The sequence below is a fragment of the Bombyx mandarina genome, chromosome 28, assembly GCF_030267445.1.
Source record: "Bombyx mandarina strain Sakado chromosome 28, ASM3026744v2".
Lineage (NCBI taxonomy): Eukaryota > Metazoa > Arthropoda > Insecta > Lepidoptera > Bombycidae > Bombyx > Bombyx mandarina.
Genome location: NC_143233.1, coordinates 2148400 through 2171183, shown reverse-complemented (window position 1 = coordinate 2171183; position 22784 = coordinate 2148400). Strand labels below are relative to the sequence as shown.

Here is a 22784-nt window from a genome sequence, read left to right as displayed (position 1 = left end):
TTTCTATATTTATGAGATAAAGTAACAAAAAGCCCTGCCAAAGTTTTGTCTCATACTGACAAGCGTCATTTCTAATTCAACAGAAAGGGACAAAATACGGTGTAACTATTACAAGGTGTTTTTGTATAAAATAAAATACTGATTTCTTTCACCATTAGCTAGTACTGATAGCGTAGATTAATATTATTAGTACGTTTTTCACCGTAAGCACAGACTCATGCTAATTTCAAAATTCCGGAACAAATATCACAATAAATATGAAGTGCCATTATTTTGGAGGCATATCCATATTATCCTCTACATTTGACGTCAACGACCTTAAATCAATCTACCTACTCCGACCTCCAGTGATGACATTCCCGTCCTGATATCCACGCAATAAATAAAAAAAATCTTAAAAAAATAAAATTTCCAAATAAAATCCCCGATAACTCTATCTTATAGCAAAGCAGTGATTGATACGTCTTTAATTTCGGACTTCAATTATAACGTACATATAAAAAAATGTACTAGCTACGCGTAAAATTATTTTGTATACACATTAAAAACGTTTTAGTGTTGCTCGCTTTGAAAACAAATCATTTTACGGTCACTATGTATGTGTCATTCACTCAGCTCTGTGGTGTAGTATAAAAAAATACGCGGTCGTTCAAGTTTTAATGACACACAAAAATTACGCTTTTATTGTTGCTTCAAAGAAAAGCTTGAAGGAGCTGATGTTACTGCGTACCCAAAGAGATTACTAGAGCTTACAAATATCAGAACGAAAATCGACACTGGTGTCCAGAGACAGGGTCTAAATTTGAAATGCGCAGTGATTAACCTATATTTCAGATCGGTGCTTGTGATTACTTTGCCACAGGTGTTGGCAGAGCGGCTGTGCCAAGTCTTAATTATGCCTTACACCAGCTTTTAAATCCATTGGTTATTCAGACGTTATGCGCCTTACTAGCAAACGCCACTTCTCCCGGCTAGTGGTGAGCTAGTGGTGAGCCCGGTACACTCTTGTAAATAGTCGCCAACTGCGGACTGCGCGCCTTAACTTTTCATACTTCGTTCCGGGCACATCCCCCTCAACTTTTCTCATTTAATGGGGAAAACTCCTGATCCCAAGTGCTCAGTTTGTGATGTAGTGGAACATGCTTTTCACATTATGATGGAGTGTACGCGGAACGATGATTTGAGACAACAATTCGTTGCAAAATATACAGACTTTCGACAAATTGGAGGAGTAAATTACGTATTAGCCTTTCCGGGATCCAAAATGGCTAAGTCACTTTTTTTAAATAGTTTTGATGGGCCTTCAGAGACGATAACAGTTTCTTTTTTTTTTCTTCATATAATTATTTTGTTACTCCCTTTTGGTTGCACAATGGAGTGGCATATTCACTAGGTGAAATCTCCTTAGATAAAGATAAAAATGATGTGTGGTGTCGTGGGACACCGGATAGGAACGAAGTTCCTTATTACAAAAATATTAATTTTAAGTTCTATTCGAGGTATAAAGAAAATAAAACTGGAGGTTTCTCAAAAACCCACGGTCATTCGGTAACGTGCGAACTTATTGTGGTACACTTCATTCACGGTTGTTTGCATAAGAATTAGTGTACGAGGGCGGCACTGAAAATTTCGGGAATTAACGAAGTGACACAACATTACTATTTAAAAATGTATTTATTGCTTTTCGAAGTATTCTCCGCGAAATTTGACACATTTTTCCATACGATGGAACTAATCATTGAAGCAACCATTCCATTCGGAAGTTGGGGTCTCCAAAATGGCCGTTTTGTAGGCGTTCACAGCTTCTTCAGGTGATGAAAATCTCTGTCCACGCTATTTATTCTTTATTTTAGGGAAAGTATAGAAATCATTAGAGCTTAGATCGGGGCTGTACGGCGGATGGTCTAATAATTCTATGTTTTCTTGCTCTAAAAACTCTTTTGTTCTGTGCGCGGTGTGAGAACTCGCATTGTCGTGATGGAGGATGATGCGGCGGTTGCAGTTCTTTTTACGGAGTTCAGAAACGACCTGTGGCAAACAAATGCTAGCATACCATTCTGCATTAACCGTTCTTTGTCCCTCAAGAGGAATAGTCGTAACATGGCCGGTTTTCGAGACAAACGTGGCCACCATTTTTTTTGCAACACTCCGTGAACGAACAATTTTTGTTGGCTTTAACTCATTTTCGAACACCCAAACTCGTGACTGGTTTTTTGTTTCGGGTTCGTACGCGTATATCCAGGATTCGTCACCTGATACAATGTTGTATACAGTATTTGAGGATCCTGCGTGGAATCTTTCGAGAGTTCTGACGCACCAAGTAACGCGAGCCGCTTTTTGCTCTTCACAGAGCGAATGCGGTATCCATCGGGAAAACAACTTTTTTAAACCTAATTGTTCATGCAAGATTATTTGTATTTGACTCATGCCAATGTCTAAAGTTGCCTGAATTTCGCGGTATGTCACATGTCGATCTTCCTCAATCAGCTTACGCACAGCATCAACGTTTTCTTGAGTGACTGCAATTTTTGGACGACCTTGACGGGGATCATCACTGAGCTTGACACGTCCACGTTGAAACTCAGCAAACCAGCGATAAATTGTGGTTTTGGATGGGGCTTCATCACCAAATGCAGAAATCATCCGGTCAACACGCTGTTTTTGTGTTAAACCACTTCGAAAGTCATTATAAAACATCGCTCTTGAATTTTCTCGAGTCAATTCCATTTTCTCAACGACTAAACAAGTTTGACAAAACCTCGTGACAAGACCGAGAATCTTTTTTTAAATAAATAAATGGTATTCGATTTTTAAAACCAAGGAGTTTTCAATTAAAAAGATTTTAATATGACAGGAGCAGTGGAAATATTCTATTCCCGATACTTTTAGTGCAGCCTAGTATTGCGCAAACGAAAGCTCTGGGATCGTGGTCAATGAATGTTAAAAAAAAATGTTATTTTTTGTACTTTATTACAAAGTTTAGTCGTACACTGTCAGCATTACTAATAAAAGTCTTACGTTACGGACGTTTTTTTCCCGGTTAGCGTACCCCTCCGCATCGTCCCATAAGAAACTTCGTTTCAAAAAAAAAAAAAACTCGGTCGGTCCATTGCATCGAACTAACTAGAACATGTTTGAACTGTGTCCAGATAGACCATGCATCTTTTACATAGTAACCGAACAGTGAACAGTCTTCTCTGGCGCCAGTCCAAATGTTAGGATGTAAGCATGTACAGCGCGACGGCATGCGATTTTACGAGTATTTTGAATGGTCTTCTTTTAGTATTCGTTTATGTATTTAATATTGAATGAACCGGTCGCGAGATTCGAGCCGATTTCGTTGTATTTTTAAACTGGCTGTATACATTTTTTATTACGATTTATTTATTGATAAAAATAACCGTAAGGGTCAACCACTCCGCAGTGCAATGGAGCAGCCTTGCCCTGAGGAAGCCGCCTGCATGGTCACGATATCCCTACGCTAGGTAAATATGATTAAGCAAGAGAAATACGAGAATGCCTATCAACTGTGTAACATCTCGTCACCGCGTTTTAGGAATGAGGAAGTTTCCAATCACGTAAAAACAAAAAATAATTATATAAATTTAAAGACAATACAAAAATATTCAACCTAGTAAAAAATATATTTGAATATCTCTAAAAATGATGACACTGTGAATTTTTTAATATCACCCACACGAAAATAAAAATCCGCGCGCACCATTCACGGCTATACGTCACAAGTCTCGTAGGCCGCCCTGTGCGGGACGGAACGCACTGGAACTGCTTATTTCGGCAGGGAGATTCGTGTTTTATGCTCGCATTACTATCTCAGAGCACTATTATAATTATTTATATTTATTTTATTAAACCACTGCTACTATTTATCCATGAGAGCTATGGAAATGTCTAAATAAGACATACATAACCACGACCACTCCGCTAGGAGTGTACGACTGAGAAGAAAAGAAAGACTATCTCAGACGTGGTGTGTGCGGTTTTAGACTTTTTGACTTCCGTTGTATACAACTGCAGAAATATGAGGCGTAATGGTTTCAAAATAAGTGACTACCTACATACCTACCTACTTAATATATAATTTTTCTGTCGTACTTTTATATCGTATTTATTACATACCGTTTTATTTGTATTTTCGTGAGAAACTATCTACAGAAATACAATACCGCACCTCTCTTAGTACTATATATACTGGTGTACTTAGTATAATATACTGGTGGTAGGACCTCTTGTGAGTCCGCACGGGTAGGTACCACCACCCCGCTTATTTCTGCCGTAATGCGTTGCGTAAGTGGTTACTGGAGCCCATAGACATCTACAACGTAAATGCGCCACCCACCTTGAGATATAAGCTCTAAGGTCTCAGTATAGTTACAACGGCTGTCCCGCTCTTCAAATGTATGTAATGAAGAGATTGAACAGATTATAAGTGTACGCTGCGAAGATTGTGCCGCCAGCCAGAGAGGTTGTAAGCATACTATAGCTCTAGTTATGTGGCTGAACCGAACCGAAGTAGAACCATCTTCTACGTCTGTAAAATATTATTGGACAAAAGTAAAGCTTTCTATTGTTGGAAGTAACTTAAAATTTATTAAAACTGCTGATTTGATTACACCGATAGCACAAAAAAGTAAGGTTCAGAAGGTTGTTTTGCCTAGGACTTGACTTATGAGTAGTTAAGTATTATTAGATAAATAGATACTGACATAGATACTTACATCAATAATGGTCTTCGCAGCAATACCGTATTGATTTTTCTGATAAAGATTCCTTTCTTTTCATAATTTTGCACCACTTATCTCTTATTTTTTTCTGCTTTGGTACCGTAAAAAAATGTTTACCAGGGGCAGTTAGAGTCGTGTTGGTACACATAGGCACGATGCAGTATTTATAATGTATTTTAGTTTTTATGATAATACTTGATATTGTGTTGCACTAGTCGCTGCGCGTCGTGCCGAGACGGGCGAGACTTATGACGTCAGCGCTAGGCCGGCCGGCCGCGCGTCATACGATTTAAAAATGGGAGGGAAAAGCTTCATAGCTCCGTCATTTATGAAGATAATTGAAAAAAAAACCACCAGGACTTATTGCAGTCTTAGTGTGATTATTATTAAAGAAAATTGAAAAAATTTAAACTTCCTTATTGTTGAATGAACGTGCAGCAACATCTGTTGATAGCAAACTAAATAGAAATAAAAGTATCTGAGGGCGCTCCGAGAACCACGAGAGCGTGCACGTCACAGACGTCAAAAACACACTGAACTAGACGGGGACGCGAGACCGTGTGGAGCGCTTCGTGATTTGTCGGCGCCGCTCGGAGCCGCTTCGGCAAGCCAATCGCGGCACACTTATTTTTTCGTTTCGTTTTATTTCGTTTCATCGATTTTGAAATCACAACGATTCTAAAGAAGTTTAACTTCAGAAAATACTTATAGCTAATGCTCTAAAAAAAGCTTACCTCTAGGATCTCGTCTCCAACTTTAACAGCGGGTGTGGCCTTGGCGGCTGCTCCGGCTGGGTGCAATCCACAGATGAACACGGCCATCCTGCTCCTATCCCTGTGACCAGCTAGACTCAGGCCAAGTCCAGCCTTCGGCGAGCGCTCCAGCCTCACGACCACGACATTGTCCCCGAGCGATGCGTACTTCTTACGGATTTTATCTGGAAAGATCAAAAAACGAAATTTACGTATTTTTTTTTTGGCCCTTTCAGGCAGACGAGCACACAGCCCACCTGATGGTGAGTGGTTACCGTCGCCCATGAACTTCAGCAATGCCAGGGGCAGAGCCAAGCCGCTGCCTACCGAAACCTGTATTTGTCAATATCAAATTTTCATATGAAATACGCGCGTGAAATACCCGATCCATGACGTTGGAATGTAGACGTGTCGATTAATGATGAGAAGGATTGGTAGTCCGCGCGTAGTAAGAGCAAAAGCTCTCGGCCGTAATTCTTTCCGCAGTGAAGGATATGACAGCTGTCATATATTAAAATTACCACTTTTGACTTAGATCTTTTCTCACAAGGCTGATGACAGTTTCTTCGTTGTGATATATCTGAAGGCACCACAGTATAAAAATAGACAGTCGTCTAATTGCATTGTGGTAACAATATCGTATATCTGCTTCTGCGAATATGTTTCAAAGCCTTAAATTAAAGATTTAGTAGACAAAGTATGGAACCATAGTATATTTTGTAGGCATTGTCAACATGGCGCGTCGAAGATTTATTCTTTGTGCCACTTTATAAAAACATTTGGTGCGATCTGCGATGGTATTTCTTTTTACATTTTTTGCCATGGAGAGATAGAAGAAACAAAAGTCAGCGTCAGCAATATCGGACGCGTATGCACAACCCAACCATTTTCTAAGAACGTATCTCAAATGAGATAACCCAAAACACGTCATAATTATGATAATATATTTTTTTCTCTATCAGATTTTCCGCAAGCACCTAAACTACTAATTGGTCGTTCACATTTCCCTTGGACCAAGCCCAAAATTATATTAGAAACCGGGAAGTGGATGAAAAACACCATGAAATTAAAAGTTTTTAAGATTATAAGCAGTAGACAGCCATATTTTTTTTGTGTTCGCGTAATTTTTGCATAGTATCCCGGATCGTCATTATATTGGAACAGCTCCTTATCCTATCAGCGATTAGGTAGGGTTAATAAATAAATAATAGTTTAAAAAAACTAACAAAATACGCTTTTATAGAAAATCCAACTAAAAAATAGCAAATAAATTTTAATAAATTTGAATTAAAAATAGTGTAAGAAAAAATGATTTTACTGTAAAAAAAGCGTGGGGTGCATGGTATCAGTAGTTATAGATATTTTATGAACAGACTAGCTGACCCGGCAGACTTCGTAGTGCCTCAATCGATAAAGATAAATAAAAGACCGACGGGGGACAAAATTGTTATTTTTATTTAATTCCGAACATTTTCATATTTATTTATCTACTTTTTAAACCTTCTCTGGACTTCCACAAATAATTCAAGACCAAAATTAGCCAAATCGGTTCAGCCGTTATCGAGTTTTAGCGAGACTAACGAACAGCAATTCATTTTTATATATAGAGATATGAGTAGAAGGGTTATTTTGATAATATCCTGAAAAGCAGCCCACGCTTTTTTACATTTCTATAAAAGCGTATTTTGTTAGTTTTTTTAAACTATTATTTATTTTTAATTTTTTAGTTGAATTAAATTTTTTTCAATGTTTTTTGTTAAATTTGAATTTTCATCGGTCCTTAATAAGTATACCAAATTTCGAGTTAATCCGACGTTTTGAAGGGGGTCAAAATCATGTTCAAAGATTCCGTTACTAATATACATACGTCTGAAGCTAATAAAGGCGTATTAAAGTATAAAAGTATTAAAGTATAGTCCTTTGCTAGTCCAAAGACGCATTGAGGTACGTCATCAATAAACTTAGAGTCTAAACAACGCTGTCAAATACTGTTACAACCTACCCTACAAACTGAGATGCACATTGTCTAATGCACACCTACGTCTAACTCGTCGTGACCTAAAGAATAGAATGTACCGGTATTCAAATACTGATACCAATTTTTGTAATAAAATACTTAAGACATGCTCTCACTCATTACTGGTGATAAGATGATCTCAAGAGCTCGCACGGTTAGGTAACACTGCCAGTCTGTTTCTGCCGTGAAGCAGTGAGAGATAACATAAGAGTTAAACCTCATTCTGGGCCACGACGATCACGATTTGATACCGATAACTTCCGTAAGCACTTAATCAAAAAGTAAAATGAATAAAACTTTGACAAATTAGGGAGATTATGTATGATCACTTCCCTAAATAAGGGAGCGATGAAAAAGAAGAAGAAAACAGGTCATGTACAAACAAACAGTATGCTTAATACCCGATGTGTTTAGATCTTAATGAAGCTATAAAACTCGAATATACATTATGATATAGTCCGACCGGAGACCTGAAATTATTTTATTCAGCCTATATATCTAGGTCAAGAACGTTATTCATCAACGTCGTCAACCTTCGGCGGATGCGGAAATAAAACACGATTCATCTCAATGGCGTTGGCAGAAATTAATCTCTGTGTGATCATAATTATTTGATCTCTTTTTTTTTGTTATTGCTTAGGTGTGTGGATGAGCTCACGGCCCACCTGGTGTTAAATAGCTACCGGAGCCCATAGACATCTACAACGCAAATGCCGCCACCCACCTTGAGATATCAGTTCTAAAGTCTCAGTATAGTTACAACGGCTACTCCACCTTTCAAACCGAAACGCATTACTTCACAAGACGCTTAACTATCTGACGTGTATTCACAGTAAAAATTTCCGATTGTGGAAAATGTTAATCATTGCCTTTTTGAAAATGCAAATCTTAATCTTAATCAATTGATTCCTCTCAATAACAAGATCGGGCGTGAGTGAAAACAAAACTGTGGTCGAATTCCGAGATAGCGTTTACTACATCGATGAGTAATATTCCCTAATTAATCTATCTATGCATCTGCAACTGGGCTTTTTTTAGAATCCGACCTTCGAAGTGAAGTATGCATAGTAATTAGTAATATTTAGTTTGTACGTTTGATAAAAAGTGTTAAAAAGCTTCTTATTTTAAAGCTTAGATGAGTGGACGAGCTCACAGCCCACCTGGTGTTAAGTGGTTACTGGAGCCCATAGACATCAAACTCCAACATCACCTACCTTGAGACTTAAGTCGTAAGGTCTCAATTTTTACAGTACAACGGCTTCAAACCGAATTACTGCTTCACGGTAGAAATAGGCAGGATGGTGTTACCTACCCGTGCGGACTCATAATACGTCGTACTACCAGTAAAATACCCTAAAGCACCCTAATATCGCGTGGCGTACTTGAGGAACTCTTTATTGTCCCATAAATAACCGCCCATTAATTGTCTTGAGGCAGCCCGTTTGTTCAGCTATGGCGCTTTAAAGGGATTCCTATGTAGGATACGTCACCGTTATGGAAGTACAAGCGCCCATAAAATTGGTAATTTTGCATTTCTTGCGTAACTTTGCCCGATATATACCATAAAACCTTAAATTACTTTATTTCTTAGACTAGTCGACCCGGCAGACTTCGTAGTGCCTCAATCGAGAAATAAAAAACCCAAACTTTGTATAAAATAAACTTAAAACAAACAAAAGGAATCCGTCCGACGGGGGACACATCAAAGGGAAAACAAAATTGTTATTTTTATTTAATTCCGGGGATTTACATATTTATCTACGTACGGTTACTGGGACCCTAAGACTGCTCCTAGTGTTACAGTGTTAGAGCTGAAGACAGGTCTAATGCAAGAGTTATTGGATCTGATGGATCCGTAAGAACGTGATATGCCGACGTATTTTTCATTAGAGCCATTCATTTACTCACTCACTGGTTCATTCATTCACTGGTGGTAGGACCTTTTGGGAGTCCGCACGGGTAGGTACCACCACCCCGCCTATTTCCGCCGTGAAGCAGCAATGCGTTTCGGTTCAAATGGTGGGGTAGCCGTTGTAACTATACTTGAGACCTTAGAACTTGTATCTCGCGGTGGGTGGCGCATTTACGTTGTAGATGTCTATGGGCTCCAGTAACCACTTAACACCAGGTGGGCTGTGAGCTCGTCCATCCATCTAAGCAATAAAAATAAAATAAAAAATACTATATTACAGACAAACAAACACAACAAACAAAGACAGCATACATACATACCAAAGTAATAAAAGCGTGTTAAAAGAAACGCTCAAGATGGATTTAAACATATTTCGCTTTTATGGGCTCATATTCAGTGAAGGTAAAATCGGAAACTAGCTGTCATAAACAATACGATGTCACATGTTGCTAATCCGTTTTTAAATAATCAAAAGCTATCTTGCCGTAAATTTGGCCTCAAATGACGTCACAAAAAACTTGCGTTTAAAGAACAGTTCACGACAACCTATTAAAATGGAAGGCGCCTTGTAGGCGGACGAGCATACGGCCCACTTGATGGTGAGTGGTTACCGTCGCCCATGGACTTCAGTTATGCCAGGGGTAGAGCCGAGCCGTTGCCTACCATTAAGTACTCTCCATAAGTCTCATTTGAAGAAGGACGTGTCACAGCGCTCGAGAAACACCCTGGACGGGAGCTCATTCCAAAGCCGTATGGTCCGTGGCAAAAAAGATCTCTGGAAACGCACTGTGGATGAACACAGTGGCTCCAGGTAGTATGGATGAATTATTAATGTTGCGTACATAAAAAAATACATGCTAAAATAATATTTAATCTAACGTTTGTTCATCAGTACTAGCACAACCGTTTTTGTTTCCGGGAACGATTCCAAAGCTCGGTGTTGAAACAGCGTATCTATAGGTGGAAGCTTTATAAATAAATCGGCTCAAACACACTGATAAACAGCGCTCAAATAACCTTTAAGCCCGTGCCGATATTGGATACAAAAGCTGCTTATCGGAGCTTACTTTATCCTATGTAATGCGGTACAGTCGACGACGAAAATTTCTCAAAAAACATTTTGTAGGCTTTTGAACTAAAAAGTACTTTTGCGTACAGATTATGTACACACAGAAGATTGCTTCAAGAATATAGGTGTTTTTGTCGTCGAAAATAGACATGCTTAGCTCTTACAGTCGCATTTTGACATAGAGCATAGCTACAACAAAAGGTTTAGTGTCAAAAAAAATATTCCTGCATTTTTGTAGGTTTTTTACTGGTGGTAGGACCTTTTGTGAGTCCGCGCGGGTAGGCACCACCACCCCGCCTATTTCTGCCGTGAAGCAGAAATGCGTTTCGGTTTGAAGGGTGGGGCAGCCGTTGTAACTATACTTGAGACCTTAGAACTTATATCTCAAAGGTGGGTGGCGCATTTACGTTGTGAATGTCTATGGGCTCCAGTAGCCACTTAACACCAGGTGGGCTGTGAGCTCGTCCAACCATGTAAGCAATAAATAAATAAAAAGGTTTTTTTCCTCTCAGCCATAAAACTCAAATTTCATAAAATTTCACGGGATTCCGCGACACTGAAGACCCAAAAACACGCGTTAGCGATTAAAGGAACTTTATTAAAAACGGCAATTGAATATCGCCTACAACACGGAATATGTCATGATCGACTCCGCTGCAAGAAACTGGAAATTTAGACAATACCCCTACGAAAAATGTAAATTTTAAACAACGCAATTAAAACTTCTATTATATGTAAATTATGATCTCGCGTTTATTATCTCCGAAGTTTCGAATGGATTATAGTTTCCGTGATCGCAGACGACTATAGTGTTATTCGTCGACATTAACATATTGTCCTAACTGCCGTCAATATTTCATTTAATATGCATACATAAAGATACTCTACATAAAGCTCACACTCGGATGAAAACTTTTCAACAAAATTTCGTGTATTTTTTAACTATCTGCGTTACATTATGAAGTTTTGACGTAGGTTTTTTTTTTCCTACTTATGCTGATAGCCTTGAGAGGCTATAGTATCAGCTTCGCCCTAACGTGTAGGTGAGCTCACGGGACTCAAACCGGAGGGGTGCTAACACTGGCCCTAGCAAGAGCAGTGCTTCGCAGAATCTACCACCGGATCGGAAACGCGACCCACTGAGAAGATCCGGCGAGAAACTCAGTGGGCTGTCTTTGGGTTAATTCACTCGTCGAGCCCTTCGTCGCAAGCGGCGGATTCGACGAGAACGGTGACCGGTGCTTGTGGTACCTAAAAGCACCGTTAATGGATCGGGAGGATCCGTAATGACGTGTTTTGGGCGACGTCGACTGTTTACCGTTCAGTCTACAGGATCGGGTATGGACTAACGTAGGGCTATAACAGCTTCACTATTAGGGATTTTAATTTACTCTGCTTGGCTAACTGTCCTCTTTGTGCATAAATACGGAACTAACAATAAATCGTGACAAATATTTATTTTTTTGATTTTACTAATCTTATAATGCGCTAATCTTGTAATGAGGACTCCATTGAGCGGTTGGTGGTGCAAGGGAAAGTCGAGGGCAAAAGATCTCGCGGACGATCTCCAACACGATGGACCGACCTCATAAAATCTGTTACTCACTCCAACATAAATGATTGCTCTCACTCTGCGAAACATCGTGCCACATGGCGTCGCATCGCGAGAGCATCGGTATCGCAGGATCCGACTGATGCATGACCACGACCACTCTGTCAAGAGTGTACGAATAGGAAGAATAATGCGCTAGTCCAATGTTATTTTATCACGAACCTAGCTCATGTCCGCTGATTGATAAAGAAAATACAAATAATATATCGTATAGTTTTGCCTTCGAAATTGCTCTATCATCATTATCCTGCCCTTCTCCCAGTCACCTGGGGTCGACGCAACATGTTTTCTCCTTCCATTTTTTACTGGTCGTAGAACATCTTGTGAGTCCGCAAGGGTAATTACCACCACCCTGTCTATTTCTTCCGTGAAGCAGTAATTTGTTTCAGTCCAAAGGGTCGGGCAGCCGTTGTAACAATACAGAGATCTTAGATCTCATATCTCAAGGTGGGTGGCGGCATTTACGTTGTAGATGTCTATAGGCTCCGGTAACCACTTTACACCAGGTGGGCTGTGAGTTCGCCTACCCATTTAAGCAATTAAAAAAAACCAAGACCTATAATATTCGCAAAAACCATACTCGTGCTGGTAAAAACTAAATTATCTAAAAAACTACCGCCGTCTTTATTTTGAACAGAAAACAAACCAAAACCACGCGCGGAGACGAAAGCTTTATTGCAAAAATGAAAATAGCTTCGTACACGCCGCGAACATTTTTACATCGTTAAAGCTGCGAAACGAAGCTTGAGTAGCGAGAGCAGGGAAAACTTGGGAAACCTTTCAACTTTAGAACCAGAGCTTTTTAATGCGTCACACACGACATCAGCTGTAGGTTCTGAAAAATGAGCCTGGTATGAAGGTGGTAGTGGAGCCAATAGACACAATGCTGTAAATATTAAGTGTTAACGAATCAACATCGCGTCATACATTGATGGCTGTGATTGGCCAACGATGACGTCATATCGCACGAACCAATCACAAAACAGGAAACGGAATAGTGGCACCAATTGTCAAAATATCAAAATTACTACACGAAGAAAAAAGATGGACGCGCATGTCAATTTTATTTTGTAAAATAATTAAAACTAGAGGTCCCGCAGTAGTCGAAATTCGACTATAATTAATTGGAATTGTAAGTTTGTACACTATTATGATTGTATTTTATACTTCTATAATCACAAATTTCGCCAAGATTACACTATAAAAAATATTAACAAAGACAAATAATATTTAATCTATTCTCAATTTGACAACAGACGTCAAGAACAAAAGTTTGACAATAAATAGTATGCATGCGTGTGTGCGTCAAATACATGGTATGTAGTGTGTGTCATGTTTTCTTTATTGATTTAATGTATCTTTTATGCATTCTTTTAAAAAAATATTAGCATTGTGCATTTCTTCTCTATATTCTCTATAAGTGTGGAAAATTTCATACTCCTCCGTCCGCGCAATTTTCGTAAAAAGGGATACAAAGTTTTTGCTTCACGTATTAATAATTAAAATTAATATAATGAGTACTATATGAAGAATTAAACGCATTTATTAATTTTCTTGGCCACCTCAAGATACCCCTAAGAAATAAACGCAACATTAAGACATGCGTTTGAAGTCCTCAATAGCTGCGTTACCACCATATCGGAAGCTGTTAAAACAGGAATTAAGGGATGGGCAAAAAGAAGGATAATTTGTATTTAACATGAATCATTAGCTGAACTTATTAATATAAAGAATAATGGAGGCTTAGTTTCAGAAACAAAAGCCAACGAATAATTGCCATCATTTTCCCTACAAAAACTTTCCGATTTTAAATATCGAACGAATGTAAAAAAAAAAAACGAGATTCAATTAAAATTCGATTTACAAACAATCGAATGGTTTTGCGAAATCGATTCTAAAAATAACGAATTATTAAAACACGACAGATCATTTATGTACATGACTGCACTCGATTGCGATGCACTGAAGCGCATACCTTTTAGAGTGGGCGTTGTTGTACACAGTGTAAAGAGAACAGTAATGTACTCTCACTCGATCGTACATGATCTTAGTCTTAATTTTTCGGGCAAACAAAGTCAAGTCATCCTTGCCATTATTGCATGCGTGAAGTTTGTTTTCATTCTTAATGTCTTTAACTAAATGTCATTTGCATTACAACTTTTAACAACATACCAATTTAAATTCAGCAATGGTTATAAAATTCGATATTTCAAACTATGTAGTTAAAACAGAAAAATAAGAATAAAATAATTTAAAAAACTATTACTTATAATTACATTTGAATGTAGTTTAATTTTATTATATCACGGGAAAAAAAAGCAGTTTTTAACATGACGAAACTAGCCTTAAGATTACAAATAAGACCAATTGACCAGTGACCTAATGTCAGCGTATTCGTGTGTTACAAGATTAATTAAAGATATAGTATGCTAATGCATGCATTAATAAAGCATTGTCCATGAGCAATCACGACATCAATCACGAATCACACAATCACGAATCTCAGCTCGTCACCCTTTTCAAAAACAAACAAAATATTGTGGTCAACCTAAAGATACCTTACTGTTCTCCTTACATTTCGCCATAATTCGTTCGTACAGTCGATACCACTTAAATAATACATTGGTTCAGTTCATTCAACTTTGTAAAAAGAAATTCACTGGGAAAAATAAAATGTACGATTTTCCAACACTCGTTTGAGTACCATCAAATAATTTTTACAGCACAGCTTATGAATTGATATCTATAAATATAAAAATGAATTGCTGTTCGTTAGTCTCGCTAAAACTAGAGAACGGCTGGACCGATTTGGCTAATTTTGGTCTTGAATTATTTGAGGAGATCTAGAGAAGGTTAAAAAGGTTAGATAAATATGAAAATGTTCAGAATTAAATAAAAATAACAATTTTGTTTTTCCTTTGATGTGTCCCCCGTCGGACGGATTCCTTTTGTTTGTTTTAAGTTTATTTTATACGTTACCGATTGAGGCACTACGAAGTCTGTCAGGTCAGCTAGTCTCAAATATTTCGAACGGAGATAATATAAAAGTCTTGGAGAATTCGTCAGAGATTGTTACAGATAAATGCGCAAAATTTATGAATGAATGGATTACATATTCAGTAACGGAAGTGTTTTGAATCTACAAGTGTATATCCTGTTTCACCCGCGATATAGCCAAGCGTTCCATGTTTTAGGGTAGGGCGGTTATACCTAGTCAGGTCATAAATTCTGTCACATGTTTAATGTAAAATAATTGAAAGAAGTTTATTCGTTATGTGACCATTCATATACCAAAATGAACTTAACAAAACATAGATTCTTATGACACTAAAGTTTATTCAAAATGACCTCCGTGATTTTGAATACAGGCCTTCAATCTGCACGGCCAGTCGTCTATCGCGAACGAGGTCCATGTCAATATCGGCGGCTGCCTTAATCAAGGATGTCTTGAGTGACTCCAAATTGGGATGAGGCTTTGAGCACGCCTTTTCCTCCAAGTGTTGCCATATCTTGTAATCTAACGGATTCAAATCTGGACTGGAGGAGGGCCAGTCTTCGTGCCGGATGAAGTCGATTTCACGCGCCGCCAGCCAGTCTTGTGTGCTCTTCGCTCTATGAGCTGGTGCCGAATCTTGTTGGAATACCCAGTGCCTGTTATTGAACATGGTATGAGAAACAGATTCCACAAGGTTCGTCAGGACTGTATTTTGATACACAACTGCATTCGTTTTTACTCCTTTCTCACAAAAATGTACCTCTGTTAAGCCCCAATAAGAAACTCCCAACCATACCATGAGCGAGGATGGAAAATGACCTCGTTGGACACGCGGAATACGGTTGCTCGCTTCTTCACTACTGTGTGCGTACACCTTATCATTTTGTTTGTTGTAGCTCTCTTCTACGGTAAAAAAAATTTCATCCGAAAAAAGAATTTCCCGATATGTTTTTCCCGCGTACCGCTTCAACAAAGCGCGGCATCTCTTCAGTCTCAGGTCCATTAGACGAGCATTCAAACGATGTCCTGTTTTTCTTCGATATGCCCGAAGCCCTAAGTCTTCATTTAATACCCTTTTCACCGTGGTTCTGCTTAACCCCATCTGAAGGGCCAACAGTTTCTGCTTACGTTTGGGATTTCTTTGAATTCGCGCCTTCACAGCTTTTATCATTGCTGGAGTCCTAACAGACCGAGGGCGACCACTTCTTGACCTGTCATCTACGCTAGAGTCTTCATTGTATCGTTTGATGGTACGATAAACGAATCTTTTGGTTATATTAAAATTTTTCAGTATGTTAAAAATTTGAATTGGCGCGTAACCGCAACGATGCAACGCAATAACTGCAACACGGTCTTCTTTAAGCGTCCACTCCATATTTAAAAATGAGTAAAATTCTAAAAGTATACATTTTTATTTTCATGAACAATTCGAAATTCGAATTCAATAAACTTTTTTGTGGCCAGCATTCTAAAAGAAAAGTTTTTACTGTGTGACAATACTTATGACCTGACTAGGTATAATTTAAAAAAAAAACCTGAATCGGACCAGCAACAGCTTCAGGATAAGCTTTTATAGATACATATCGAGTGGGGGCGTTCATGTAAACATTTTCCGGTATTTAATTTACTGATAGGCAGGCTGTATGAGACCCAGGACTGTGACTTGAGATAAAATAAACAGTTCGCCTAATAAAATAAATAATAATAAACAATGTCGATGTCCATGGGCTCCAGTGACAACTTAACACCAGGTGGGCTGTGAACTTGTCCACCCATCGAAGCAATAGAAAAAAAAATGTTGGCACGGTAGGTTTAAATGATAAAGATAATCTCAAATTTATCCGCAAAGAACTTTATCAAGTTTTTCCGCTATTAAGGCGACCAAGAAATCCACGATCCAGCTTCTGGGCTAAAATCCAACGATCCCAAGGATGATACAATTTAAACGTCGTAAGCCCGAGAGATCAAATGGACAAAGCTCCTTAGATAAAAGCTTTTGCAAGCAGCCATCGATCACGTTATGATATATAGCACGGTGAATCGAGCTGAGGCGATATAAATTTTCGAGAAGTTTTTGTCGCGAGAGTTTCTATATTTTGTCCGTGTATAGATCTATACATTAATACGTAAAAAACTTTGTATCCCTTTGTACGAAAATTGCGCGGACGGAGGAGTATGAAATTTTCCACACTTAAGATAATATAGAGAAGAAGTGCATAATGCTAATATATTTTGTTAAATAATGCATAAAAGATACGTTAAATCAATAAAGAAAATATTACATACACTACATACCATGTATTTGACCCAACACATATATATAAATATACGCTTTGTTTATTGTCAATTGTCAAGCTTTTGTTAGTGCTTAAAGTCTGTGGTCAAATTGAGAATAGATGAATATTGTTTGTCTTTATTATTTTTATGTATAGTGTAGTTTTGGCGATCTGTGATTATATTATATAAGTATAATAGTATTTGACAATAGAACCAGAATAATGTTCAAACATAAAATTTCAATTGATTAAAGTCGAATTTCGACTACTGCGGGACTACTAGTATAAATAAATAAATAAATATAAATATTTACTAACAATCGCGCCACGTTAACTGGTCCCGTGATAAGTTCGTAAAGAACTTGTGTTACAGGTACCAGATAACGGAAATAAATGTAAGACTTTTATTATACACATACAAATATTTAATATACATCGATAACCCTGGAAAAGACATTTTATATTTATCACACAAATATCTTCCCTTGGCGGGATTCGAACCCGTGACCCCCTTGTGTAGTGACCACGTAATTTACCACTACACCAGATGGCAGTTACGATGCGTTAACGATACTGATGTTTCTCACTGCTATCTTTCGACTTCAACGAAGCATTGAGGAGTTGAAATCGATAGGGGAGTCGACAGTTTGCGCCCTTGCTTCCTAATAGCAACCCGACCCTTTCTACCTGTTTAGTAAGCTAAGTATTTTTTCCTACCTATGCTGATAGCCTTGAGAGGCTATATCAGCGTCGCCTTAACTAGTGAGCTCACGGGGCTCAAACCGGAGTGATGCCAACACTGGCCCTAGCAAGAGCCGTGCTTCGCAGAATCTACCACCGGATCGGAAACGCGACCCACTGAGAAGATCCAGCGAGAAACTCAGTGAACTGTGTCTGAGGGTTAATTTACTCGTCGAGTCCTTCGTCGCAAGCGACGGATTCGACGAGGACGATGACCGGTGCTTGAGGTACCTAGAATCACCGTTAGTGGATCGGGAGGATCTGAAATGACGACGTCAACTACTTTCCATTCTGTCCGCAGAATCATCGGTAACGTAGACGCTAAGGACTTAATTAAATCTATCTTCGATATAATTATTTTCATTTTTTTCATTCGATAAATACACTTTTCTCCATCTGATAGCTGTCTACAATTTTTTACAATTTCGTTGATGATGTTCTTACGTGTAGCTTCTGTTTGCACACGTTTAAGAACAAGATAAGCTACCATAGTCATATTAGTGCGCATGAGAAGCGCAGACATTGGCTCTAAGTTATTAAACAGAAAAATCTGGTCGCCGTGGCCGTAAACAGCTTGGAACCATGCTGATGATGATGAGTTGTCTAGTATTTATAGTTGTATAGTCGACTTTAATAATAACGCAATTGTTTTGTATAGTATTTTTAATTTTATTTTGTTATGCAATAAAGCACACACACAGTAAGCACTGGTTGTTCATCTATCTTGAGATAGAGTTTGATAAAATATAATCGTTATTGGTATGCCATTTAATTTTTCTATTACAGTATCATCAACATTTCAGCGGTTTATCCGATGGACTCATATCATCAGGAATAATATAACCGATATATAACCGATGGAGTATCATTACAAAAATACTTTGTTGGATACTTTTGGGTGTGTGCATTATTAACTCTACTCTGTAATCTTAAATACTACCCACTAGTAACAGGTATTTTGAAGCTGCACTCTTAGTTATACTTCATCGTGCCTGTCAGCGCATTTTCCGGGTTTGTGTGTCGTGTATAATCAGTACTAAGCTAATTATTAATCTGTAATTCAAGACTTTTTGGCGGGAACGCGAGGAGTGAAGTTGTGTGTTTTGTTTTATTCTGTCTATTTAGTGTTTCTTCAGGTTTAAATGTGTAATAACGGTGGTTTATTAACTATTTAATATCTGTGAAAGTACACAAATGTGGGAAAATGAAACAAAGTCGCTGAACGTAAATTCTCGGGATCCTCCAAAAAGTCCACTGAAAATTTTTCAGTAAATGACCACCATTATACTGAGACTATATTTCATCCCATATCATCTCATCTCATCTCATCTCATCTCATTTCATTTCATTTCATTCCAGTTGATTAATGTCTCAAATTAATCATCTTCATTTCATTTCACTCCATATTATCATTTTTCATAAAATTAAGAATATAAATTAAAATAAGACATGACTTAAAAGTCTTAGTTACCAGGTCATAAAATCCCTTAAAAAAATATGTATCTAACCACTCCCGGTCACTAATACGAGGGAAACATTCCACCGTATATCATCGGCTAGAACAAAATGAGCACTTAAATCTCTTGTGGCAAGGCCGTTTTGTGGCATTCAGGTGTTTATTTAGTTATTCCTTAAATGTGTGGGTCACCTGGAGTTAAGTGGTTATCGGAACCCATAGACTTCAACAACGCAAATGCCGCCACACACCTTAAGACAAGAGTTCTAGGGTCTCAGTTTTACAGCACAACAACTGGCAGAACCTTCAAACCGAAATGCATTACTGCTTCACTTCAGAAATAGGCAGGGCGGTAGTATCTACCCGTGCAGACTCACAAGACGCCCTAACCACCAGTAAAAACGCTCTACTCTAAAACTGGGATTTGGACTTCTTGTCCCAAGCTTGGTGACGACGTCTGGGTCTGAATGTTGTCGTTCGGAATTTGTATATATGCAAGCTCATCTTGACAATGTCGTAAGCGAGATTCAGGCATCTGTCAAATATCGACCACTATTTATAGTAAAATTTACAAATAAAAATAGTTCTCTGAACTCTGTTTCGTCAAAAACAATGCGTGTTCTCACAGCCTTCACACATACAACAGCTAAAGCTTGTAACGAGGCAGCTGGTGAAGAAACAGTGTGAAAAATTAATCTCGATAGACATATAAAAGAAAGAAACCCAAATTAAAAATAGGCAAGCATTAACCTAAACATTTCATTGTGTGTTCGCGAACACTTCGCCCGCACTGAAATAGATAGTACGAGAATCAACTTTGAATTGAACCTTGGCTATCTTTATTGTGACGAGAATCAATTAATACTTCGGCTGGAATCGAAACACAAATGTTTTAATTAGCGAGCTTAGTAATTTGCGCGTTTACTTTAAAACTAGTGGTCCCTTGTTAGTCGAAATTCGACTATAATTTATTAAAATTATAAGTTTAAACACTATTATGAGTATATAGTCAAAGACTATTTAATATATTTCTATAATCACAGATCTCCCCAAGGCTACACTTTAGACAAATATTAATAAAGACAAACAATATTTAATCTATTCTCAATTTGACCACAGACTAAATATGCAATAAGAAAAGTTTGACAATAAACAAATAGAATGCATGCGTGTGTTTGTCAAATACATGGTAGTGTGTGTAATGTATTTTTTTATTGATTTGATGTATTTTGATACATAATTTTAAAAAATATTAAAATTCTTCACTCCTTCTCTATATTCTCTATAAGTGTAGGAAATTTCATACTTGTATTACACTTATTAATCTATAGATGAGAACAGTCCATTTTAATTTGTAAAATTTAGCCGAAATTTTCTAATTTCAATCACTGATTCATCTTCCTGCTCGTGTTGATGGTACTCAATGCTGAGGGTCGTGGTCTCTCTTGGATTATCTTTCGCTCTATCATCAGCTGTGTCTATCAATGAAATCGTGGACCGAGATGTTGAGGGTAGAAGCGTATCAGATCCGACCAGCGCATTAGACTTTTGCCTTTGGACTTTCTTCAGCATACCTTGCTTATTAGCAGATGCTTTTAAGGAACATTATTTAAGCAACGCGTTGTCAATCTGTTTAATTTGTGTTAAAGTAAAATTTTAAATTGGTAAATACAAACATTTTATTTATGTAAATTATTCTTTTTTATCTCTTTACCTTTTTTTTTATTGCTTAGATGTGTGGACGAGCTCACAGCCCACCTGGTGTTAAGTGGTTACTGGAGCCCATAGACATCTACAGCGTAAATGCGCCACACACCTTAAGACATAAGTTCTAAGGTCTCAGTATAGTTACAACGGCTGCCCCACCTTTCAAACCGAAACGCATTACTGCTTTACGGCAGAAATAGGCGGGGCGGTGGTACCTACCCGTGCGGACTCACAAGAGGTCCTACCACCAGTAATTACGCAAATTATAATTTTGCGGGTTTGATTTTTATTACACGATGTTATTCCTTCACCGTGGAAGTCAATCGTGAACATTTGTTAAGTACGTATGTCATTAGAAAAATTGGTACCCGCCTGAGATTCGAACACCGGCGCATCGCTCAACACGAATGCGCCGGACTTATCCTTTAGGCCACGACGACTTCAAAACTACCTAATCGTTAATAGCTTATGGGGCTATTCCAGCTACGCGTGTAATTTATTTCATCCATTTATCCCCTACCTAAGCGCTGGTACGTTTAGGGGCTATTCCAACTTCGCGCGGACCAGTAGATTAGCTCACAGGCTCAACCTGAGAGAATTGCTAACACTAACCCTAGCGTGAAGAGTGCTTAGCAGAATCTACCACCGGATCGAGAACCGCGACCCACTGACAAGATCCGGCGAGAAACCCAGAGCGCTGTGCCTATGTAAAAGAGTCCATGGGCTCTAGTGATTACTTAACACCAGATAGGCCATAAAATCGTCCACCCATCTAAGCAATATAATTTAAAAAAAGGACGGGTCATTATCACCGTCTCGTATAGATTCGTGAAGCAAGCATGTCTTGCGATTTGTGCAAAAGAATTAATGTCGCTCAGATACAATAGAAATGAAAAAGTATGCATTAAGGTACAGTTTATTTACTTTAATTACGAGGAAAAAAGCTAATAATGTCCTACATATATTTTTTTTTATATTTGAAAAATTACTGGTGGCCCGAAGGCCTTTGTAGTTTCACCAGGACAGGTGGGCGAGCAAAGGCTCAGCCAGGAGGGGTGGGATTTGCTAACAACTGCCCGAGCGCCTCCGAAGGAGACCTAACAACTCAAGAGCAATTACTTCGCGAATGAGTCTACTACCGGATCGGAATCGCGACCCGCTGAGAAGATCCGGCGAGAAACTCAGCGGGCTGATGCATGGGTTAGGTTGCACGTCGACCTCTTTGTCGAGTTCGACGAGTACGGTTACCGGGGTCCCTAAGCCTGCTCCTAGTATTAGAGCTGAAGGCGTCTAATGCAAAGGTTATTGGATCTGATGGATCCGTAAGGACGTGTCTAGGGCGCCGACGGTGACTGGCTCCTGCATGATCAGGATTCGGGGAGCAGTCAGCGGCGGCAACGATAAGGCGATTATTATGACGCATAGCCTTATTGAAGTACCGTTCCGACGCTGACTTCATGTATTTCCGAATTGATTCGAGGCCCAGGTCGTCGTGTAGGTCAACG

General features: G+C 38.5%; 1 protein-coding gene across 1 annotated transcript in view; it reads right to left on the bottom strand.

Moving 5' to 3' along the window:
* LOC114240899 (multiple PDZ domain protein) overlaps positions 1–22784 on the bottom strand; it is a 189008-nt gene that overhangs the window by 55064 nt on the left and 111160 nt on the right. The window contains exon 25 of the mRNA XM_089739138.1: positions 5477–5679. Coding sequence (XP_089595264.1) covers positions 5477–5679 — 203 coding nt within the window. The remainder of the gene's footprint in view (positions 1–5476; positions 5680–22784) is intronic.